The sequence below is a fragment of the Pavona decussata genome, unplaced genomic scaffold, assembly GCF_977016875.1.
Source record: "Pavona decussata unplaced genomic scaffold, jaPavDecu1.1 SCAFFOLD_37, whole genome shotgun sequence".
NCBI lineage: Eukaryota > Metazoa > Cnidaria > Anthozoa > Scleractinia > Agariciidae > Pavona > Pavona decussata.
The window spans coordinates 3,074,279-3,099,776 of record NW_028145459.1 but is presented as its reverse complement, the minus strand read 5'-3'; the positions used below and the strand labels follow the sequence as shown (position 1 = coordinate 3,099,776).

Here is a 25,498-nt window from a genome sequence, read left to right as displayed (position 1 = left end):
GTCGATTTATAAGCAAAATACCCTGATTCTTTAATGCCATGAGCCGAACCAAGCGCGTACCCATGAATATAACTCGTTCTTTAATCCATGAACCGAAAGAAGCGCGTTACGCATGAATATAACTCGTTAAAAGGGCGCTCCACATAAATATAATTCGTTCTTTAATCCATGAACCGAAACAAGCGCGTACGCATGAATATAACTCGTTCTTTAATCCATGAACGAAAACGAGCGCGTTACGCATGAATATAACTCGTTCTTTAATCCATGAACCGAAACAAGCCTGCTACGCATGAATATAACTCGTTTTTTAATCCATAAACCGAAACAAGCGCGATACGCATGAATACAACTCGTTATTTATTCAATGAACCGAAACAAGCGTGCTTCGCATTAATATTGCCGGTAGTCGTTCTTTAATCCATGAACCGAAACAAGCGCGCTTCACGTGAATATACCTCGTTCTTTAGTCCATGAACCGAAACAAGTGCGTCACCCATAAATATAACTCGTTCTTTAATCTATGAATCGAAAAAAGCGCGCTACACAGAAATCAAAATCGTTCTTTAATCCATGAACCGAAACAAGGGCGCTACACGTGAATATACGTTGTTCTTTAGTCCATGAACCGAAACAGTGCGTTACACATAAATATAACTCGTTCTTTAATCCATGATCCGAAACAAGCACGCTATACATAAATCAAAATCGTTCTTTAATCCATGAACCGAAACAAGCGCGCTACACATCAAGTACCTTGTTCTTTAATCCCGGAGCCGAAACAAACGAGGATCACAGGAATATAATTCACCCTTTAATTCATGAACCTAAACAAGCGCGCTACATATGAATTTAACTCGTTCTTTAATCTATAAATCGAAACAAGCGCGCTACACATGAATATGACTCGTATATTCATGTGTAGCGTTCTTGTTTCGGTTCATGGATAAAGAACGATCGAGGTATATTCACGTGTAGCGCGCTTGTTTTGGTTTATGGATTAAAGAACGAGTACCAGTAATATTCAGGCGTAGCACGCTTGTTTCGGTTCATTGATTAAAGAACGAGTTGTATTCATTTGTATCGCGCTTGTTTCGGTTTATGAATTAAAAAACGAGTTATATTCATTCTTGTTAAAAAATATTTCACTCGTTCGCTGCGCTCACTCGTGAAATATTTTTCAACACTCGAAGAGAAATTTCGTATCTCCGCTCGGCCATGTAATATCCTCTATATATTCATGCGTAGCGCACTCGGTTTTGGTACATGGATTAAGGAACGAGTTATATTCTGTGTGTAGCGCGCTAATGTTTTGGTTCATGGATTAAAGAACGAGTTATATTCACGCGTAGCGCGCTTTTTTCGGGTCATGGATGAAATAACGAGTTATATTCATGTGTAGCGCGCTAGTTTCGGTTCATGGATTAAAGAACGAGGTATACTCATGTGTAGTGCGCTTGTTTCGGTTTATAGATCTGATAGATTAATGAACGAGTACCGGTAATATTCATGCGTAGCACGCTTGTTTCGGTTCATTGATTAAAGAACAAGTTGTATTCATGCGTATCGCGCTTGTTTCAGTTTATGGATTAAAAAACGAGTTATATTCATGCGTAGCGCGCTTCTTTCGGTTCATGGATTAAAGAACGAGTTATATTCATGCGTAGCGCGCTCGGTTTCGGTTCATGGATTAAGGAACGAGTTATATTCTGTGTGGAGCGCTTGTGTCAGTTCATGGATTAAAGAACGAGTTATATTCATGTGTAGCGCGCTTGTTTTGGCTTATGGATTAAAGAACGAGGTATATTCATGTGCAGCGCGCTTGTTTTGGCTCATCGATTAAAGAACGAGGTTTCATGTGTAGCGCGCTTGTTTTGGCTCATCGTGCATTAAAGAACGAGATATATTGATGTGTAGCATGCTTGTTTCGGCTCGTGGATTTAGGAACGAGATAGATTCATGTGTAGTGCGCTTGTTTCATGTTGTTTCGGCTCATGCATTAATTAAAGAACGAGGTATTTCGCTTATATATCAAGGAAGATTCAAGTCATGACGTTTGTCTTGAGATCCGGATTCCAATGGTGAACCAATCGACTGACTACTTTTCCATTTGTACCAATGGTACCAATCGACCATTCGTTTTCGCATGGCTTACAAGTCAGTTAATGAGATGCAGTTTACAAATGGTATACCGATCGACTGAGGAGCTTACCATTTGTTCCAATGGTACGAATCGTAACCAATCGACTGACTACTTTTCCATTTGTACCAATGGTACCAATGGTACCAATCGACCATTCGTTTTCGCACGGCTTACAATTGTTAATGAGATGCATTTCACCAATGGAATTCCAATCGAATGAGGAGCTTACCATTTCGTTCCAATGGTACGAATCGTAAGGCGTCTTTGACAAATCGTACTCTTTTACCAATGGTACGATTGGTGAGGGTGTTTTGACGATTCGTATCCGTTTGTGTATATTGGACATGAGTGGGGAGGGGAGTCTGATTCTTTGAATGAGCTCTTGAAACCCTGGGCATTTGGATTTTTTTTTTGAAAGCTCACATTGGTCCAGTGATCACTGGTAGTGATGAGTCGGTCGTAGGCGAATACGTGAAAACAGTAGAGACGCTCCCTCCCTCCTGTATTCTCGTTTTTATAGAGATCGATGTTTTTTCAATTTGTCTTCATTCCAAATGCTTGTGCTTTTAGGCGAACTAATTACGGACATCCTAATGCTCTATGTAAATTTGCACACGTAGTTCGACAAAATGTCCCAGCTTTGACTTAATTCTGTTAACCAAGGCGACGCTCTGCTGTCGTTGATGTTAGGACGCTGAAAAGTGTTAAACAATAAAAGTACGAACAATGTAGAAACTCACTCTTGTAATATTTTATTATTGGTTTACTTGGGTTTATCTATTGTTCGGTGTTGGGAAGCGATACAACATATGCGTTATTTACGCAAATATTCGAATCAAAGGGATAAAAATATAAAAAAGTTCAATGGTTTGTCCTTCTATTTATGTTTTAGTATAATGCTGATCTAGCTCTGATCAAATGTTGTTTTCTCCTGGTATAGATTTGGTATAAGCAGGTGTTCTGATTTGGATTGTTTCCCAGGAAATTGATCCTTCTACCAAATATGTTTAAAATAAGTTTTTCCTCAAGAACAATACATTGTTTACATAAGGTCAAGCCGTAATTTATTGTATCTGACCTTAAGTTAACCTTTCGCTGGCATTTGCCTGGAAATGGCCATCCTTCTTGTTTTTTATCGTTTTCTAGTAAAGATATTCAGTGTTTCTTACCGAATCTATACCAGCCGATATCTTGTTATTTAAGTTATTTTTTACTGTATTTATTTAAATAACAATAATCTTTAGATGTTTTCATTTGAAGGTGACTGTCAATGTCAACACTTTTGTTCTGTAACCACATACTGTATTTTTAATAAGGTAGCTGAAAGTTGTAAACACGTACACCTTAATTTATGGAAATAGGCGTGGACTTGTAGTACCGCCTTTCTTCTTGGAAAGTTGTTGTTTTACAACAAGAACACTGAACACTGCTTGAAACTTCATCCGAGTAAATTACAAACTCATGATTGTGAATGTGTAGTTTCTATCGATACAAATATTCCTTGTAATTTTTATATTTCTCCCGTTGCTTTATTTTGGTCGGACTTATCGAAGAACCTAGTGAAAATCTTGAAACAACGGTACATTTTTCACAGTAAATAAAGGGAAGGTACCCATTACCAATTCCAAAACTAACCAATCATAGAAGGGCTTACGTAAGCCTATGTTAGTAGTTGATGAGTTTTTGACAGTAGGTTGTCAATCATACATACTCCAACCAACATAAAAGCAACGCGAGAAGTTCTTCGCATGAGAATGTTGTATTGAAGCTGTAAAGAGAACTTGTAAGAATACAGACAAGCCTTGAAAAACAATTGTGTGTGCCTATTGAACTCAACCCATGGAGTACGCTGAGCTAGTAACCCCCTTGGTTAGACGAAAATCGTTTCAACAAATTGGTGGACCAATCGGGTTTCGACCCAGAGTACGTTCAAGCGGGCACCCAAAACACCAGCGCTCCCGACGGGACCGAACTGCGACGCTTTCAGAGGGCCTCAACGAGCGTTTCGACGTCAGTGGCCTCAAGAACCACCGGATAACAGTTTACATTCAGTTGCCGCGCAGTTCTTCCCTCCGTAGAGAGCAGTCCGTCTTCCGTGCTGTTCAAGCCTGCGAAGCAAACAGAAGAAACCAAAAAGCGACTTCTAAACACTTTGCACTAGTACTTATCATGCCTGGTCGCAGAAAACGCTCCGCTCGCCATCGCGCCCGCATTGAAAAGTTTCTAGGGACTAAATGCCTCATTTGCTTCATACCACAAGAAACCCCTTCGAAACCCTTATCCTGTTGACATGAGGATTGCCTTCTCTCATGTTTCCGCTTCGCAGTTGGGAACATGAGAGATTGTTGTCCTCATTGTAGGTCACCTATTACTTCCATAATCACGGCCGACCAGCTCCGCGGGGGCCCAACATATTTTGTTTCGAGACCGTTTCCTATCCCCCACCACCCCCTCCACCTCCCGACTGGGAAAGTGAATTTAATATTTTTGGTTTTTTGGAGCCGGATGACATTGAGGAATTATTTCTCAGTCATCCTATTCCACCCCCACTTCCGGGATGGGTAAGCTTCCGTCGCGGTCGGCAGTCTGAAGACCGCCGCCGAAACCGAGAACTGACTACCTGAAGCGTAGTTTCAGTTATAGCGGAGCTTCTCTTTGGAACGATCTTCCTGAGGATATCCGCACTACAACATCTCTAAGAAACTTCAAGATAAGAATTGATAAATGGCTCTCTGTATCAGACTCCAGCGCGGCAAATATGTAAACCAGTAAATATTTTATTTACTATTGTTATGCTGATATTTTTACCGTGTTTTAAATAAAAATTTCATTCATTCATTCATTCGTTCGTTCGTTCGTTCGTTCGTTCGTTCATTCATTTTGACATTGATAGTTTATCTTGTAGTTTATATTGTATCGACCTGATGAAATTCTTAACCGTGTGTAAATAAAGATTGAATTGAAAAAATCAGTCCTTTCTAGTGTGTTCTCAGTTGGTCACATTTCAGCATCCCAGACAGTGATGGTCGGTAATTCCTTGCCAAAGTAGTTTCTTGGTTAGTTTAATTAGTTGTCACGAGATTTGGCGAGTTTTCAAAGAGCCCTTTGCATGGAATGCACACGTTTGTCAATTTCCTTACAGGGGGAAAAATCGATTTCTAATCTACAATGACTTTTTATCGGGCAATAAACCAACAAAAAAATATTATTCATCTCTGAGCTTGAATGCAGTACATGACAATCAGAGAATTTGTGGTATTTTTTCCAAACTGAATCTTAATTATCTCTGATAAATTCGCGGTTACCCCTAATTTTCTTTTTGTATTCCAATAACCCTTGCCACCCAAGATCTACTTTACTAGCATAGTCGTAAACGGCCGCGAAATCGGAGTTTCTTTGGACCATATATTTGCCTAGTTTATAGTCAGCAGAGTTGATAAGGTGATTTGGCCGTGTCAAAGAGGTTTGGGGCGTTAGACATTCGTCAGAGCAAATTGGATTTGCTATAATGAAGGCCGGGTTATAGGCCGTCACACACAAAGGGAATAATCCCCGCGAGTTGTCGGGGGACCAAGTCAGCTTGTAGGATCTATTCAAGTACTTTGTAAGCATTGCGGGCCTACTTGTTTCCTATGATTCTCTGGTGGGCGGAAAAATTTATACCGAGAGGGTTATCTGTGTATTTTGTTTCCTTACCGGGGATCTCTTACTGTATGAGGTACCAGCTTCTATTCTTTGTTTATTTCCATTTATTTCGTTTTATTTCACTTCATTTCGTTTCGGTATCACTTTAGTTACCGCTATTTTTGTTTTCATTTTAGAACCGCGCGCTTGTGTATGTTGTTATATTCGTGTGTGTATCTCATCAGTAAGGAAAAATAAATCATCAATAAGCTAAACTGGAGCTTATACACTGCTAATCAATCTCATCAAAAAGCCTAGTCGCAGGGACCAAATGTTTGTCGAATTCAGTCATTCAGTTTGCATCCATGGGACATGTCCTCTTCGTTTGAAAAAGGACAAGTCCCTGCGACCAAATTAAAAAAAAAAATCGCTGTTTAGCAATATAAGTTCCCGCCAAATTTATAAAAATCCCCGCCAAATTTTTCCGCTGTAGAGAATGCGTGACCCACAGTCCTATTTCAAATTTTAATTGGATCTTTTACTTTACCTAGTTGACCTGAAGATTAAAAATTAGTACATTTGTCTGCATTGGAGGTCTTGATAGAATAGTGGCTTTTGTTGGTTCTATATTAGCAATACGCGACTCTGTAAAGGAACTCCGAGTAGTTGTATTGTGGTTGTATTGAGCTGATTTACCTCAATGTTTTGCGGTTAATTCAGTAAATTCGGTTTCATTATTTATGACCGTGGCTTTTTCGTCTCTACTTTTCCGCTAATTTCAGTGAAAGCGTACGAAAGTTTTGCGATGTGTGACAGGACCCAGCGCGAAACCCTTCCGAAGGACTTGTCCCCTCGACTCGTCCCATCGTAGTCCCTCACTCCTGCTACAAGTCTCTACGACTTGTTCCCAACAGTGTGTGCCGACCCTTTACGGTGGCCAAATTACCGTATCAAACGTTCTCTGTTGATAAAGTCAAAAAATTCGTTTCCACTCCCCCCCCCACCAACGCAGCACCACAGTGTTTTTAATTAACCATATCCAGACGGATTCTGCCCGCCGCGACTTTATACATAAATAACTTTTTTAAGATTTGCGTAAAAGCGATGAAACTTGGTTACTATTTCAAACATTTATCTGGAAACAATTTCGTTTGGTTGGTTGGGTTGTCAATTTTTGACAAGCCGTTTTTATCCCATTTTTAAATGAAGAAAAATTCGTTTTCTTACAGTAACTTTTTATGTTTTTAGCTCATATTAGTGTTCTCTTAGTGGCTTTGATTACCTTTCGTGCAATTTTGGTATTTTGCTAAAGACTTGGGGAAATCGAGAAATCCAAGATGGCGGATCCAAGATGGCCGCCCGTTGGCAGTTATGAATCGTTGTGGCCTTCAAACGAATCATCTTTGGATGTACTATTTATACTTTAGATAGATTTTATACTAGCGTAGTAATGGAGAGGGGTGGGGGGGGGTGGACAGGGGGCCAGGGGGGGAGGCCCGGAAGAAGAAATAAAGGCCAGTCTAGATAAGGTCAAACAAAACAAATACAAGTTGGGTTTGAAAAACAATCAATTCGTGAATTGTTTACCGTGGCGACAGGTGGCTTTCTTTATTTGGCGAGGTTGTAGTTGAATTGAATAACATTCAGGTTATAAATGATAAGATCGAATCTACAGTCTGTTGGCCTTATCGCCGAACACTCAAAATCGCAGAGTAGACTTTATTACTTACTGTTGTGGATATTAATCTGATTTCCTGTGAATTTTGACAATTTTTTTCTGGAGGTTGACTAGCAATCGACTGAATGGAATTGGATGAAATAGGTGTTGATCGACTTCAAATGTTGTTTTGAGGCCAGCGGCACAGGCCTTTAACATTGTTTAATATTAATTTCAAGTTTATTTCATAAAACTTAAAAGAAGGACCTCGTGTTTGTTTTTTTGAGACGTTAATATCTTTGAAACCTATTATAAGTCTGAAAAATTAGGATTTCATGGTTCCGTCAGGTTCCGCGGAAATTAATGCACATATTTCGTATGTTATATCTTGTTTATGCGCCACATTATCTTCCAATTTCCTTCTTTACGACCATAAAAGGGGAAAAAATAAACTCCATTATATCAGAAAAAGCGAATAGCTTGAACTGAAGGTACAGTGGTTTTTTTTTAAACTTAATTACGGACAACAACATTTCTGGGCGGCAATTGCATTTACGGCGGTTTTCTTTGTAAAGTACAAATTCTACGTCAAAGGAGTTTCAGGTGAGTTATTGGTTATCTGTGTTATTTCTTTTTTCTTTTTGTCCGATCTGGAGCAGTTTAAACAATCCTAGCTTATGCAGGGTAAGTAATATTTGATGGATCAGAGAATTAAGTCTGCAATGCATGTTTCATACGCTACACAGTTAATTCTCTGAGCCATCATTTGTCTCCGCGGCCTTCGTGCTAGCGGCACAACATTCATAAGTAATATTTGCCTTGTTTCAAAATTACCATTCGCCACGCATTAAATTACTTCGAGTTTCGTTTTGTCGGTTTTTTGTAGTCAGTTCTCGCAAAACACTCGGCAAAAGTTATTATCTTTTGATAAGGACCATCTAACCTGGAAAAAGGATTAGCCGTTTAATGAAACGACAATTGTTGGTGGAAAGGTTTCAGCTGAAGTTTAATGTTTTCGGGCGAGACCACATCAGAATCTTTTTATATTTTTGCACGTCTGCTCAATTACGGAAACGGACAATTGTCTACATAATGGACCTAATTTGGCTTCCCCATGAAAGCGTGTGGATTAATAATCCTTTTCCAATAAATTTCAACATTACGCAAACAGAAAGAAGTAAAAACAGGTCAAACAGCTGCAAGAGTGAGGCCGAAAGCTACCAATTTCATTGCGTCGGCGGAAGGAAAAATACTTGCATTTTGGAGTGTTACAAGTCAAGGAAATATAACCAGCACAGCCAAAGAATCCATTTTCTTCATAAAGTCTGGAATTGATATGACTTATCCGGACGAGTGGTCGAGAATTTTGCCAATACTTTCCAAAACCACGAGGAAACTAAAAGAGGGTCAGTTAGTGAAACTTAAGTGCGAAAATTAAATGGAGAGGAAACTTTTATTGCGACAAAATTTGTGTTGCTGCTTTTCAGAAGACAGATGGTGCAATATTAACCGCATAAACCTTCTGGACACGTAGTGGGACAGCTAAGACAATATAACAGTATTAAACCTGGGAGTGGTTATATTGCCTTACGTAAGGAATAGGCTTTATCACGGTTTTCGACGCCATTTTGACGAGTAGGCAAACATAATAGGTCTTGAAATAACAGTGTTTGTACGGAAATCCGATGTCAAATAATTTTCATAAAACATCACTTCTGAAAAATTCATGAATAATCAATTGGAAACTTTAGCCGTACTATGCAAATGATTTTACAGAAAATAACTGAGGAATGTAGCTGTGCTAGAAAGCATCTAGTTGCGTTTTGACATTTCCATACATTTGTCTGTATAGCGAACCAGCCGTGAACTGCTGCTAAAAATAGTTCGCGGGAAAAAATTACAAAAATTAAAAGTATGGAAAGTTCAAAACACGACAGGACGCTTTTTGGCACAGCTACATCCTCCAATTTTTTTTTATATAAAACCCTTTTCCTAATGCCAAAAGTTTCCAATACATGAATTTTTCAGAAACGATGTTTTATGAAAATTATTTGACACCAGATTTCCATACAGACACTGTTATTTCAAGACGTGTTTGCCTACTCGTCAAAATGGCATCGAAAACCGTGATAAGGCCTATTCTTACGATCTAAGAAGTGGATAATGGTATTTGGAGGCGTGAGTATTTCCTGATTGTAAAGGGGAAAGAGGACAATTAAGGACCGATGGTTAACAACAATTGGAGTAAGCAACGGCAAACGCCTTAATAGAGAGACGCTTTTTCACCTGGGCAAGCAAAAAACAAATTTGTGAGGGAAAGGATGCCCTAAAGTGCAAATTGCTTTCCCAAAATCGACAAGAATTGATAATACGATTCTTTGATATCCTCCATCAAAGAAACCGTTGTAGTTAAGTGACATGTTTTTTATTTCAACATCAGAATTTGCATATAACTGTGCTCAAACAGTGCACCTAGTGAGAACATTATAAAAAGATAGTCAAAATATTGTTTCCCTTCCATTCCTGTGTAAACCTAACTTTAAAAACGAGTTTGGCGTCCTAAATTAGCTGACAGGTTTGTAATAACTAGCCCAGAGAAAATGGTTGTCATTAAAGAAGACAGGGAAATTTTAAGGATCAATTTCTAATGCAGAAAAAAAGCTGTCATGTGTAACCGAGTACAGTTGTTATTTATTTTTCGAAAGATCTTCACAATTTACAAGCATGGAGCCAATTTTTCGTTTCCTACCTTTGTGCCCTTTAAAAGTGTGTTTTGATCGGTTTGGGAGTTAAAAGGTGTGGTGTTTAAATTTATTATGCTTGACATATGTTGTTTATGAATATGCAGAGATATTTAAGTCCGCGAAATGGTAAATCGTTAAATTTCAGACCGTCGTTAAATTTGGCAACTATTTTTCATAGATGCAACCTCATGCAAGGTAAGGAAGACAGGAAGTAAATTTGGAGCAGTGGGGGAGCATTCAACGTAATAAAAAACGGCTTCTACAATCTCACATTTAGGACGTTATTTTCTCTGAAGTAAAGCGACAGAGAAGCATAATGGCACCCACCACCCGTGGAAATGAAACTGAAGGTTGCGTCGGCAACACGATCAACGCAAATGGAACTGAAGATGCCGAGCAGTACGAAGAACCTACAGGGCTACGTATTTTCCGTCTTGTCGCTTTCTCGTTAATAACTTTGGCTAGTCTGATCGGTAACTCGGTAATTTGTAAAGTCGTATGGAGTAAGCCTTCCCACAAACCGTTTTCATACCACCTCGTTGCTAACATGGCCTTGGCTGAAATCCTTAGCAGCCTCTGTTTACCTTTCATTCTGGCAGACTGGGAATTAGAATCCTCGAACACGATCCTCAATAAGATCACATGCGTTTTGCATCCACTACAAGTGCTTTCAATAATGGTAGTAACCCATTCAATGGCTGCTGTAGCATTCTATCGCTTCAGAGTTCTCATAAACCCCTTTTCACAAGCGCCGTCAAGGAACGTAAAAACTATCGCCATTACCTGTTTGTGGATAATAGCGGCAGCCATCTGCGTGCCAACGTTCTTAGGATTTAAGTTTGTTAATGGCATGTGTGATCTACAGCCTGTTTCGTCCAACAAGACACATGTGGTTGCTATTTTTGTGGTAAATTTCGCTGTACCTTACTTTGTCATTTTGGTATCTTATGGAGCAGTGGCGTTGAACTTACGAAAGCGAATCGTTGAAAAAGCAGCACGAGAGAGAAGCTCAGTTAATTCTTCAACAGCTGCTGTTGAAATGGAAGATGCAGTTGAACTCCAAGGTTTGGCCGATAACAAGGAAAGACAAAGAAACTTGGCAGAATGTCAAAGGAAGGCTTTGAATGAGGCAACGAGAAACCGCAGATGCAGCAAATCAGAAAATCTTGAGAAAGATCTGCTTAAGATGATCTATGCCATTATTCTCATATATATGATATGTTACTTTCCACATCAGGCGATTTATCTTTGGGAGAGAATTGCTGAAATCGATTCGTGGCAATTTTATTATCATGCGCTGTTGCAGAAATATGTGTTTGTTTTGACATGCCTGCCTAGCGCATTGCATCCCCTCTGTTACGGGACAATGAACAAGTTTTACGCCAAAGCATTCTCCAGGATTTTCCTTTGCAAAAAGATCTCAAATGCAGATCGTACAGTAAAATGATTACTGTCCAAGTGTTATTTTCAGATAATCAACAGATAAGCTGAAAGTCGTGTGGAAATTTAATCGGCTAAGTTTTCGTTCCTTTGTTTGGTAGCATTTTAATCTTCAAACTTGAGTTAAATTGTGATGCTGAATTTAATGCGCGTCGGAAAACTTCAATAACAAAGAAAGCGCGACATTTTTTGTAAATATCTTTGTGTACATACATATTAAATTTCAGTATAACATTATAATCCTGTTTAGTACCCTGCCTTTGAACCAGCAAGTTTTAAAACCAATGTGTAACAAGCTACTTTTAAGTTTGAGATATTTATTAAGTTGCGCCTATTTGCATGTCTTTGTGAGGACAGCATTGTTCTTCAAATAGCAGTCTTTGTAAAATTATATACAACGATTAAAGATTTAACTAGTCGGTTATGTAGATGAATGTAAGAAAGTAGCTGAAAGTCGTTTTGTTGAAAGTGTTTGACCGAAGGAACAGAATATGGTGAATCAATTAGTTTTAGTTTCTCTTTTTGGCTCCATTTGTATTCTCGTGTTTGATTCTCATGCTGAACTTTAGGCCTACCCGGATAACAGAATTGTAAAGAAAACGCGACAACTGTTTATCTAAATATCCTTGGGTGCATATATTACTGAAATGTTTAGTAAAACAACAAGAAACGAAAAAAAGAAAACGAACAAAAGAAAAAACAAAGAACGAAACAAACAAACAAAAACATGATTAGTGCCTTGCGATTTAAACTAATACGTTTTCATACTGAGTTGTGCTATATTCAAGAAACTTGTAGCCCATTGTAGCTACCGTTTGCGAGGACACGGGGTATTGTAGCTCCGTAAAGAGCAACGTTTTGTAAAAAAATCATATACCTGTATTAAGGGTTTATTAGTTTAACAAGTCAATCATGTAAAATCAATAAGTTCTTTAAGAAAGATTTAGCTATAAAAATAAACGCAACTAGAGCGAACGACGTTTCGAAGCCAGCATGTCCATATATTTAATTGTGAATATCTCTGAATGGGAACAATGGAGCAGACATGCGTATGTCATTTAGATGACAAGTGTTGAGATCATGTAAATGGCATATGTATGTAATCCTTTATGTGATGCTATAATCCAGCCCCAGTTTGAGTATTGTAGTGCTGTCTGGGGAAATTGCGGTAAAACGTTGTTAGATAGATTACAAAAGCTTCAGAATCGTGCCGCTCGCGTTTTAACTTTCTCGTGTTATGATGCTGATGCAAGGCTCATCTGTGTGTACTCAGCGTCAAATTGAGAAAACCTTAATTGTATAGAAGTCTTAAAACGCAACAAAACACGCTACTTAAGGGACTCTGCGAACAAATAATAGTTGTTCCTTTGTCACAAATAAATTACTTAAAAAATAGCTTCATCTATAGCGGTGCAGCGCTCAGTCTGGAACTGCCTATCCTGTGATCTTAGGCAGGCTGAACGCTTTATCAATTTAAGCAACTATTTAATCTCCATTTTAGGTAGGGTTATAGGTCGCCACACACAAAGGGAATAATCCCCTCGAGTCGGTCGGGGGACCAAGTCAGCTAATCAATCTAATCAAAAAGTCTTTGTCGAATTCAGTCAAACTGGTTTGCATTCATGGCACAAGTCCTCTTCGTTTGAACAAGGATAAGTCCCTACGACCAAATAAAAAATAAACCAATCGCTAATCAGCGTTTTTAGCTCATATCAGTGTTCTCTTAGGCCCCGTTTGAGAAGAAAAGGTGTCCCTTGTAGAAGGGTCACTCGCCTACCCGAGCTAACCTGGGCGAGCCAACTTTTCCTACATTTCCTTACAAAACTTGGCGAACCGTTTGCATGAGAAACAAAAAGTTGACCGGCTTAGAAGGGTGACCTTCCTAAGCGGGTCACTCTTTTTCGATGGTAGGGTCACCCTCCTAGCCGGGCCAACTTTTCTCCATATAAATACTTTGGCTTGCCTAGCCGGGTCAACTCCGTCAAGGCGAGACAATCAGAGCATGCGCGAGCGCGGTTGGCTCGGGCAAAGGGGGCAACGTTTTTCTCATATAAATGCTCGCTGAAGTTGACTCGGCTGGGAGGGTGACCCTCTTTCCCGGGACAACTTTTCTCATATAAATGGGGCCTTAGTGGCTTTGATTACTTTTCGTGCAATTTAGCATTTTGCTTAAGACTTTGGGAAATCCAGAAATCCAAGATAGTGGATCCAAAATGACAGCTACTGCATCTTTACGGCCTAGACAGGAATAATCTTTAATTGGATCCACTTTTTACTTCAAGTGTCATTGCTATGTTGTGTATATCTAAGGCCCATATGTCGAAGGTCGCAGAGGACATAGTCGTTACTCGATACGCCGGTGAAGCCAGCTGTCCTAAATGTTTTAGACCCCAGTCAGTATGGTGCGGTACCGAAGTACTGTACAACTCTCGCCCTTCTAGATATGTTGCATGTTCGGTCTCAAGGAACTGACGGAAATGGGACCACTGCACGAACTGTTCGTTTCAATAACAGGAGGGCATTCGACTTGATAGATTTTAGTATTCTTGCCCCGGAAGAAGATATTAAAAAGCCCTTATATTATAGATAAGGTAAACAACACAAACACAAGTTGGGTTTGAAAACATTCAATTTGTGGATTGTTTACTATGGCCTCAGGTGGCTTTCTTTATTCGCGATCTTGTAGTTGTACTGAATAACATTCAGGTTCTAAAACAATACGATCGAATCTACACTCTGCTTGTCTTTTTGACGGACACTAAAATCGCGCAGTAGACTTTATTACTTACTGTTTGTGTGGATATTAATCTGATTTCCTGCGAATTTTGACAATTTTTTTCTGGAGGTTGACTAGATATCGACTGAATGGAATTGGATGTATTAGGCGTTAATCGACTTCAAATGTTGTTTTGAGGCCAGCGGCACAGGCCTTTAACATCTTTTCACTGACTAATTTGAAATTTATTTCATAAAACTTTAAAAAGGACTTCGTGTATGTCTTAGTATCTTTATTGCTTCATGGACCCCTATTAATTAACTCAGGGTCCGTGGAAATAAGTCTTGAAATTTTGCATGTTATATCTTGTTCATCAGTTTACAGAATCCACTTATCTTCTTATTTCCTTTTTCACGACCATAATAGGGCAAAAGAAAGATAAACTCCATTATATTAGGAAGAGTGAATTGCTTGAACTGAAGCTACAGTTTTATTAACATAATGATTAATCCCGACGCCCGGCACATTTCTGGAGGACTTTTGCCTTTACTGCTTCGATTTCTTTCTTAACTACAAATTCTACTCAAAGGAATATTATTGATTATCCGTATACGTGCTCTCAGTTCCTCCTTTTTGTCCCATTTGGCGCCGTTTAAACGAAGCAATTCTAGTTTATGCAGGATAAGTAATTTTGTATTGTTCGAAAATTACCATTCGCTTCGTATAAAATTAGTTCGTTTCGTTTTGTCGGTGTTTCAGCTGTTGTCAGTTCTCGCAGTTCTCTAACCTTTTAGTTCAGTACCTTCTAAATGACTAACTGGTTAATGAAACGACAATTGTTGGTGGAAAGGTTTCCGCTGAAGTTTAATGTTGTCGGGCGAGATCACATCAGAATCTTGTTATATTTTTGTACGTCTGCTTAATTACAGACACGGACAATTGTCAACATTGAGCGAAATTTGTTAACATAATGGACCTAATCAGGCTTCCCCAAGAAAGCGTTTGGATTAATAACTTGGTTTTGCAATTCTAACATTACGCAAACACGAAAAAGTAAAAACAAGTCAAACAGCTGCAAGAGTGAGGCCGAAAGCTGCCAATTTCATTGCGTCGAACGTAAAGAAAAAATACTTTGTTACAAGGCTTAACACAGCAAAGAATGGGTTTTCTTCATCGTCCGGAACTGAGATGACTTGTCCGGTCGTGTAGTCGTGAATTTTGCCAATATACTTCCCAAAACAACGAGAAAACTAAAAAAGTTCAGTAAGTGAAAGTTTAGTGCGTAAATAAAGTGAGAGAGGAAACTTTATTGTGACTACACTTGCGTTGCTGCTTTTCAGAAGACAGCCATGCAATAACAGCAAAAGGCCTCCGGAAACAGCAAGACATATACTGTACGCAGGAAAGACAACTGATGTAAAATTGCGAATGGTCATCTTGTCTTACGTAATGAATTCAGTATTACCGCTCCCCGGGGGGGGGGGGGGGGGGGGTACTCCCCGGAATTCTTGGTGGGGGTGTGCCGCCCGGGTCTTCAAATCGCGACCCTATTTCAGACCTAAACATGCCATTTTCCACACCCGTTTTCAGACCTGACCTCTAAAATTCATACCCGTTTTCAGACCTGATAATTATGCACCAGTGCCGAACGGAAGTTGACGCAAGGAGTAAAAGTAAGCTGGAATGACATAGTTTATCTAGTTCTTTTTCTCGCTATCAGTTAGTCGTTCCAGTTACGTACTGAGAAGAAAAATATGTTTGTAAGCTTTCGTGAATGTTCCCCGCCCCAAAAACCCGACCCGATTTCAGACCGTAATTGTCAAAATCTATACCCTATTTCAGACCAAAACGGCTCAAAAACCATACCCTTTGGGGCGGCACATACCTATATACCTTATATAGGGGAGTACCCCCCCCCCCCCGGGTACCGCTCCAAGAGGTAGATAACGGTGTCTGGAAAAGTGAATATTTCTTGATTCTTAAGGACCGATGATTAACAACAAGTTTGACTAAGCAACTGCAAACGCCTAAGGAGACGCTTTCACCCACGCTTTTCCTTTTTAACGCTTTGGAAACAATTCCAATGATAGGCAAAACACCTGAAGTAAAGCTTAGTTGAAAATGAGTTGCGCGTCCTAAATTACCTGACAGGTTTGTAATAACTAACCCAGTAAAAATGGTTGTCATTAAAGAAGACGGAAATTTTCAGGGATCAATTTCTAATGCAGAAAAAAGCTGTCATGTAACCGTGACAAGTTGCGTGAGAAGTTAAAAGAGCGTCTGCGAGCGAGCGCCCACCTTCACAGGCAAATCAGAAGTAATGTGCCAGTCAATTCCATCACTGGCTGTGCCTTGCCCTTGGGCATTACTGGGGTATTTTTCCACATTGTCCGTCCCAGGGATCATACATTTAGACTGTTCACAGTCCCCCTATTTTTCCGTGGGATTCTCGAGACCGGTATGCTTCGATGGAACCGCCGCCATCTTGGTTGTAAAACTGAGCGAGCGCGATCTGGGGAGAGTGTCTAAACTACCGAGGGGAGCGGGAGTGGGTGTTAGTATAGTTGGGGATGGGAAGCGAAAAAAAAGAGGGACTGTAACAGCTTCTCACCGTCTCGCGTTCCAAAGGCCCGTTGCACCAGCAACGGCAACACCTCATTGGTCAATTAGACAATAGTAGTTCTGAAGCGTTGACAGCATGACTGACGTATCTTTCACCGCCGGTTCTAAAAGGGGATACGGTCGGGCGTGTAATGTGAAGATCGTGGGGAATGTTTTGATTTTTATCGTTTGTCTCGTCGGCTCGGAGGTCTGATAGTTGAAAATCAGCGGACGTTTGGCAGGCGGCAGACTGCAGTTTTCCGTCTCTTTGGACTGCTTTGAAGTAGATGGCGAACTGTAGGGACGACTTTTTTTAACAATTTTCTGGGGCGAAACAACACACACAAAGCGCTTGAAACGTTGCTGATCGTGGCTTTCCTCGCAAGCGCTTTTGCAAAGACGTGAAGATTTTCCATCTTGTGGATCCACTTCAACTCCAAGATCGATGTGCTTTAAAAAGATCGGCTAGAGGAATGCTGGCAACTCCAGCTCTTTCCGGGATCTTAAACAAATTTTCTGTGGAAATGTACTTGTTTTTCTTCCCGAAATCGCCGACTGCTATTTTAAAATAAATGTTACAAAATATGCGGCATGTATCTGAAGGTTTCGCTGTTTGCTTCACTGCATGTGTTCCGCTTGTATTGAAATTCACTTTGCAAATAGCTGATGTACTGTACTGTATTTTCAAGCCTACACTCGAAAGACTTTCGCAACTTCATTTATTTTCGCAACTGTACTTTGTTTCGAAATGGTACAGAAACAGTACTATCGTATTTCCTTCAATTTGACATGTTTATCTCTGGGGAGTATATTTTATGTTTGATTCAATTAGTCGAGGCGGCAAAGTCTCGGCACGCCCCTCGAACACGAGACAGTGAGAAGCTGTTACAGTCTCCCTATTTTTCCCGCCGCCTCCAAACTCCACTCCCCTCCCCTCGGTAGTTTAGACAGTCTCCCCAGATCGCGCTCGCTTTTACAAACCAAGATGGCGGCAGCTCCATCGAAGCATACCGGTCTCGAGAATCCCACGGAAAAATAGGGGGACTGTGAACAGTCTATCATACATTAGTCTGTTCCTGGGGTATTTGACAGGCTGGTGATTTTCACCTCACAGCACCATCACTTCCTTTCAGTGATAAGTTTACCAGCAAAAACGAATTCTCCTCCTTAGACATAGTTAATCAAAAATAGCTTGTTATTAAATATGTCTCAGGTGGAAAAAACTTGTAATTGTTATAACATAATATTTCTAAAGGACCTAAAGTGAAGCGCGCACTCTGATTCGTTACTATTTGCAGATGGGTACACGCTGGCGTAAGCTAGTGCTTAATACACGTCGGTAACTTGACTAAATACAAATTATATTTCTCTGTTTAGACTATTGAAGCTAGACTCACTCTGGGCTAGACCTCGAGCAACTCTTACGCTTCTTTCTTGCTTAGCAAATTCCCGCGTGCATCCAAAACTCTAAAGTGCACGATGATCGATTTCCCATTTGTCAAATGGAAGATCCACAGAACGAAAGGTCGCTGGAGCAATACTGAGAAATAAGACTTATCTGAGACTTCGTTTGACCTGAATAAGCTTTGTTTAGAATGAAGATAAACTCAGAAACTAAGAAATCAATTTATTTTTTAGCTGTACCACGGGGCGTTTGAACAGCTCGTTTGTCTAGCACGGGGCATTTGCCTAATGTTTGGGGATCCGTCCGAGGATGGTGTAGCCTCCCACGCAGTCGTTTTTAGGGGACTCGTGGGGAGGAGGTAATACGAGTCCCCTAAAAATGACTGCGTGAGAGGCTAAGGATGGTGGGAGGTGGGGGGGGGGGGGAAATTCCATGAGCACGTGTTGGATAAAACCTCTCCTCCCCCCCCCCCTTGGATCTGCTTAGCATTTTAAATGTTAAAACTTTAGTCACGTTTTTGTCCTTTTTATAGCGTCCCTCATGAAATAGCTGTCAAGTGGTACGAGATGATCCAAACAGGGCTTCCAATGTGTGCGTTGAGCTCCGTTTTTGCTCCGATAAGATTGACATCAAGGTAAATGAATCACTGACTTAGAGCAGTTTTCAAAACTAAAAGCGCGGAAGGTACCTTCATCCTCTCTTGGTACAAGCAATTCAATTCCCCCCTGGATGGGATGCTAGCCGTCCATCACAGGGTTGCCCCCAGCAGTTTTTCCCGGTATTCCGAAAGTAAAGTTATTTTTTTTACCTTTCTATTAAACTCCGAAAACAGCTGCTCTTTTTCCCTGCTAAATTCGAAAATATTGAACGGAGACCGTTACTTTTGGAATTCTACGGTCTACACTTGACTAAATTTTCTTAGAAAACAACAAGACAATGCAAAGACCAAGCCAGCAATCGACTGACACCACCGCGACTCCACCAATATACAAGGAGTAGACTGTAATTGCTCTTTTCTTTATTACATTGTGTTCCTTTGTATTTATTTACAGGGAACGTGTTAATCTAAGGAAATATTACATTCCTTGGGCATTGTACTGCGGTTATCAGTCCAAGTTCTTCATGAACGTTTATTTTGAAAAACATTTCGACGAACCGATAGAGGATCTACGCAGAAGAATGAACTTTGTTCCTGCCCCGAAAATACAAAAGACGTCGCAAGATAAAGCAAAATAACAATATATATTTTCGTTTTTGATTTTTACAAACACGATTTATGACTATGCTGGAAAAGCAGATCTTAGCTAGGGCTATTATAATCCAAATGAAACTTTGGGGTAACCAAGTATTTTTCATCATGGACCTATGCTCCACTGGGAGCAATGGGCAAGTCCACTTTCAATATATGACAAGCAGCAGAAGTTTGGTTTCCTTTCTCAACAATCAGCTTAAACACATACGTGTTCTTGGAGACCATCCTGTTTATTTCAATCTCGAGAATAGGCTCGGTTGTGTTCATCCTTCCGACACCATATCCAAAGCACCCTCCAAGAACCTTCTCCCTTCCGAGCGGAATGTCGATCGGAAGTGACTGTAAGTTCAAGAAATCTTCGTCTTCTCTTCGGCACAGCCATGTAAAGACCATCCCTTGGTCCTTTGCGGCGGGATCGTGAGGGTCATGAGAGTCTGTCGCATCTAGTACAATATTTCCTGTTTCCTTCACCACCTTGTGAACACCACGTATCTTAGCAACAAGATCAGGTAACACAAACTGGAGAAAGCCATAATCGTAACCAATGGCCCCTTCCTCTTTTGTCATCTCCGCGATCAGTCGTATGAAATACAAACCAACAGACAGCCACTTCGGTTCAATCGTGGGGTTGCGGGAGGCAACAGCTAGGGTCTGACTCCTTGTGAACTCCCCGTTTAAATCTTCGACTTCATTACTTTCCCAGGTGAGCAGCATTGACTTGGAAGTGTTGCAACGGGGTGTGACCTCGCCAACGACAATAAACATATCAAGTGTTGTTATCTTTGTAACGTTGGTGTACGTTTTGTTGAGGTGAATGTGCACATCAGGAGGACGACATTGATGATCCACTGTCAAAAAGGAAAACTGATTTAACTTTTTTAGAATAAAAAGCATCACAGCAAACAACTACCTAACCTTAGTAGGTTTTATTACAATATATGTTTACAACTGCAATTTAGAATTACAACTTTCAATCACACAAAAGAGAAATGCTGCTCGATAGTGTTTGGAATTATGGCCACACAGAATTTCATCCACAGACTTGAATAACATCATAACTTACAACAAGGCACTCAACGTAGGTCTAGCTTTACAGCATCATACACCAAAGTATTGCTTAGTAGCTTTCATTTGCACAGTCATACTTCAGGATTCCATCCACAGACTCAAAAGTTGGAACAACCTTGTTGAGTACATCAAACAGCTCTACAGGAAAGTACCACTCAGTAGCTTTCATTTGCACAGCCACACTTTAGGATTTCATCCACAGACTCGAAAATTTAGAACAGCCTTGTACAGCATAATATAAAAAATTGTGATATATTGTTGATTGTGACTCAAGCTGTAAGTTTCACTTATTTTTGAAGCACAGGCATTTGTCTTTTGAAGCATTAATCTCATCCGTTGGATGAACTTCAGTCTTTGGATGGCTGCAAAGCCTCAATACTTACAAGATTATCGCAGTTTGATGAAGTGGGGGTCAAACAAACCCACTTTACTTTGTACGTAACTTGTGAGACCAGCAGTGATGTCGTGAACACTCGCTTCAATGCAGTAAATCTTGACTTCTGCAGACAATTTGGCTTCATCTCCTTGCGTCTGGGGACTAAAGACGTACGTGGGATTAAGGGTTCTGAAGGGGCAAAAATAGAGTCGCGTTCGCTTCTTTTAAGGGAAAGGGGTAAGACATACTGGACAGCGCATGGAACTAAAACTTTTTCCGGCGCTGAGGTTTTGACCGAAAAATTAGAGTAGTGGGCTCTGAAACAAATTGGGATGAAAAAATAGAATCTCACCACCCCCACCCCCCACACCCACTGCAAGCCCTCCTTTCATACTTTCCAAATTGTGCAAAACAGCTCCTATTGCCTTTGAACGCATCGTTTGGTATCACTGCAGATCATCGCGCTTTAATGGTCTTCTTTGATTGCACCTACTTAAGAAAATGCTGACAAGCGAAATACCGAGTTTGTGAACCGAGATGGCAGGGAACTATATATTGATTTGTAATAAATGACTCAGGCCAATTCGAGAATCAGCAATCGACCAAAACGAAAAACAACGTCAGAAATAGACCAATTGGAGCCTACTGGAAAGCAACTATTTGTCAATAAAATAGTTCACAAGAATGTTTGAGCCATTACCAGCATATAGCGATTGTATATAGAGGTAAGATCTCGTGTTATTGAGTTTTAAATTTCTTACTCGGACTGTCTTTGGGTACGTGAACCTTATGAAGGAGATTCGTGACAAGTCAAAGAGATCTTCTGCAAGAAAAACTATAAATTTTAGTTGGTATAACTAATGTTGTCACTCATTAAGCCTGTGACCGTGAATTTATCTTGAATCCTCTTGAAGGGGAGAGAAACTTTGGAGGGATTGGGGCAACATTAAAGCTAAATGACTAGATTACCAATAAACGAACATACGTGAACCGTAGCAGCTTTGCAGACGGGAATCCAGGGGTGATTTCCAGAGCATATGTACCCTAAAATGAAATTGAAACAAAACGATATAGAAGCAACGATCTTTAATTTTTGTGCGAGCAGAGATGAAACGCAAAAAAAAAAATACTATCCTCTAGTTTGGTACATACTTAACAGTACAAGGATATTTGTCCGCGGAAATGGCCTGTTCCCAGAGGAAAACAGTCTCTCAAAAACGAGGCTATTGAACAGACCATGCCCAAGGACGAAAATCCGTCAAATATACTTTTAAAACCAAATAAAGGTTTTCTTGTGTTTGTCATCTGTTTTTCCTTGAATCGTGCGTAGGATGGTAACTTTTTCTGTTTTAATTTCCGCTATCACTTTTGACAACTACGTCCATAGACCCTCTCGTTTGCACCAGTCGCAAAACGCCTTCCCATCTGGAACGTTTTAATTGTGTTTCATGGCCTTGAAACGACTTAAGCTGAAAAACTGGAGATACCAAAAGTTTGGGGAATATCACATAATTTGTCTCCGTTTTAGTTGGGACAAATTGCATCACGTGAGGCCATTTGACCCATGGGTGGCGAGCGAAAGTATTGGAAGGCCAATAAAAAGTCAAGTAATTTGCTTAACTTTAGATGTTTATGATCATAAACTACATAAAATAGGAATTAACATTCATGACAATTTGCTCACATAGACTACAAATCTAGGCCTTCGTCCTCCTCGTATTTCCCGAATTTCGTCGCCCTTCCCATCATTTCATACGCTCTTACCATTGTAGATGACGTCTTCAGCCATAACCTGGTACTCCAGGCTCTCGCTATCCAGATACGTTGTCACTGTGTGCAAGTAAATTCTGCTAACATGAGACCACAAAATAACAACCTGCCAAACAAAACAAAAACCACGGTTGTTAAGGCAAACTACAATCAACTAGTTTCATCTATTTTATGATAAAGTCACATGAATTATCGATTTTAAACAGCACCCAGTGAACATACATACATACGTATTGTATTGTATAACTCAAAACTTCAACAAGATAAAGTGCTTTATACGATGTTCTTCTCCAGTCAATCGCATAGCAAAATCCAGGCCTCCTCTAAATATACCCACCTGGTTCACAACCGAATAATTCCATCCTAAGTGCGAAGTTGTTATGGTTAACAATTCCCATGATCATAATCGAAGATGCGACCGTTGGCTAAGGGACCTCATTTCGATGAATAGAACTGCCATCTTTGTTCCCCGTAAAAATCTGTAAATGCAGAAAAAAGGGCTTAATGTAGGGTTTTACGTAGCAAAGGAAGATTTCTTTGAGCCTAAACTTGCCAAACTCAACTCCGGGTTCTCCCACAAGAGTCAAACCTTTAATCTTCCGATTACTAGTAAGGACGCTCTACCATTTTTGTCACAACCTAGTTAAAGCCCAAGCTCCCACGAGTGTCCTGTAGCTCAGTGGTAGTGCAACCGCAACAGTAATCGGAAGATAATGAATTTGACCCCTGCTGGAAAAACCCGAACTTTCTTTTTTGAGTATCTCCAGGTCTCTAAATAATAAAACACATCTTTCTTATTCCCAAATTTTCTTTTGAACCAATAGCAAAGAACAAAAAAAGTTACTACCTCTCCCCCATTCTTTTCTCATTTATTTCTCCTCGCTCCAGTCTCGCTGCGCTATGAGCGCACCCTCTCGACTAACCAGAAAGGGACTGCTTGCTGTCTAGTTCATGTTTTTTTTAAACAAGAAAGCTGCGTTATCTACTCGGCTTTGTTCAACCTACCTTAAGAATACCTTTCAGATCTTTGAAAGAATGGTAATCAGCCCCGTTGGAATACATGATCATATACTGCAAGACCCACTCTTCGATACTATCATCGCCATATCCCTGCGTAGCAATTGCCGTTATCACCATCTCCTTTTCCAACTCCACTTTTATCCATCCACCGACCTGATTCGGATCAGCTCAATACCCTGGTGGCTAAGTGGTTAAATTCAGCCTTGCCCGGTGCGATCCATACGTGGAGAAGTCGTTGTCGTAAGCCGAAGAGACTGTGATCTGCTCGTTCCGGATTTCTCCACTCGCCATTCCGACAGGTCTGCGACAATTGGCTGTAAATGATGAACAAGCAAAAATGATAAGGAAGTCACTTTTAAGTCGCTGAAGACTAATTTAGATAGATTTTTTAACCAGTTATCTTTGCCGAGTAAGAGCGAGCATCGACAAGCTCTTTTATTTTTTTATTTTTATTTTTTTTTTATTTTGCAATACTAAATAACTACTTACAATACTTACAATGCTTACACTAAACAATACTTACAATACCTACATTACTACGTTACAATACTGACAAGATTCCCGACACTGTTTAGATTAATTAATTTGCAATTACATTACAGTACAGTTGTAACACTATTACTGTCACACTACAGTTACAACAATCACGTCAAGTAAATGCGTAATGTTTACATTTTTTTCTCATAACAGATACGTGATATTAAATAATTATACTAATTAAACATGCATCCACACCAGCTACCGTTCCACCCGCGTGGCACATACTCTGCAAAAGGCAAGAAAGAAAAAAACAAGAAGCAAGTACCTTTTAAAGATTGTAATGTGAGAGGAAAAGGGGGAACGTGTCAATTGTAGGATGAGTCATTTGTATTCTACAAGTCCAGATATAGAGTCTTGCGACTAAGAATAAAAAGTAGAACTTTTTGCAAAATAGTGGGTGGGTCTTTAAGCCTATGACCAAGGAAGGGGTTAGCTCAAGAGAACGCACAGAAGATTCATTTCTGAGCAGCCATTGCCTAAATTTATGCCAGAAACCGGACGTTACCGTACAGTTCCAGAAAAGATGGATGAGAGTTTCCTCTTCAATTTGGCAGAAATTGCAAAGATCGTTATCCCTTAGCTTTATTTTTTTTAAGAAATCATTAGTGGCAAGTCTCCTGTGTAGCAGTTTAAATTGGAAAACGTGAAGTTTTGAGATTTTCGTACATTTAAAGGGCAGCCCGTAAGCAGTCTTCCAGTCAATAGGTTCATTTTTTTCTATCATGCAGTCTTCCGACCATTTCGTTTGGCTATTCACGGGCTGCTTTCGTTTCTTTTCTATAAGTTTTCTGTGTACTATCTTATTTGTATTTTTGGCCTTTAGAAACTTATCAAGAAAACTTTCGTAGTTGATGCTTTCCTGAGAGGCGTTATTTTTCAAGGTTATAACCAAATGTTTTACAGCTGATATCACTCCATGGAAAGACAGAAAATTTATCTTGATGTGAAAACGTTCTTTGAATTCAGAGAAAGATAAAAATCTGGTCTCATTTTCCATCAAATGACCGATATTTTGTATTCCTTGAGAAGACCATAATAAATAGTGTATTGGTTTATTATTAACACGAATAAGAGAATTTAGCCAGAGACCCTGTGACAGTAACTGTTTCTTTGAGCAAATGTTATCTTCGTAGATAACATTT

At 39.9% G+C, this 25,498-nt stretch overlaps 2 protein-coding genes and 1 long non-coding RNA gene across 3 annotated transcripts; 2 read left to right on the top strand and 1 right to left on the bottom strand.

The window, feature by feature from the left end:
- The first annotated feature begins 10,121 nt into the window (after positions 1-10,121).
- Positions 10,122-12,066, top strand: LOC146484061 (cholecystokinin receptor-like). The gene is made up of 2 exons (XM_085105111.1): positions 10,122-10,220; positions 10,347-12,066. The coding sequence occupies exon 2, from the start codon at positions 10,485-10,487 to the stop codon at positions 11,613-11,615; it is 1,131 nt and encodes a 376-aa protein (XP_084961237.1). The 5' UTR covers positions 10,122-10,220; positions 10,347-10,484; the 3' UTR covers positions 11,616-12,066.
- Positions 12,067-18,866: 6,800 nt separating this feature from the next.
- LOC146484060 (ubiquinone biosynthesis protein COQ4 homolog, mitochondrial-like) lies at positions 18,867-19,566 on the top strand. The gene is made up of 2 exons (XM_085105440.1): positions 18,867-18,964; positions 19,383-19,566. The coding sequence occupies exons 1-2, from the start codon at positions 18,897-18,899 to the stop codon at positions 19,564-19,566; spliced, it is 252 nt and encodes an 83-aa protein (XP_084961566.1). The 5' UTR covers positions 18,867-18,896.
- A 3,596-nt stretch (positions 19,567-23,162) lies between these two features.
- On the bottom strand, positions 23,163-24,135 carry LOC146484059 (uncharacterized). Its single transcript, XR_014863683.1, has 2 exons — positions 23,802-24,135; positions 23,163-23,275 (listed from the first exon to the last, which is right to left on the bottom strand). It is a non-coding gene; the product is annotated as an uncharacterized LOC146484059 (long non-coding RNA).
- Between the last annotated feature and the right edge of the window lie 1,363 nt (positions 24,136-25,498).

Bases quoted from the DNA above. Each gene is read 5' to 3' on its own strand.
- LOC146484061 (XM_085105111.1), top strand. From the start codon at position 10,485: ATGGCACCCACCACCCGTGGAAATGAAACTGAAGGTTGCGTCGGCAAC.
- LOC146484060 (XM_085105440.1), top strand. From the start codon at position 18,897: ATGATCCAAACAGGGCTTCCAATGTGTGCGTTGAGCTCCGTTTTTGCT. The intron at 18,965-19,382 runs GTAAATGAATCA...ATTTATTTACAG, and splicing joins CCGATAAGATTGACATCAAG to GGAACGTGTTAATCTAAGGA.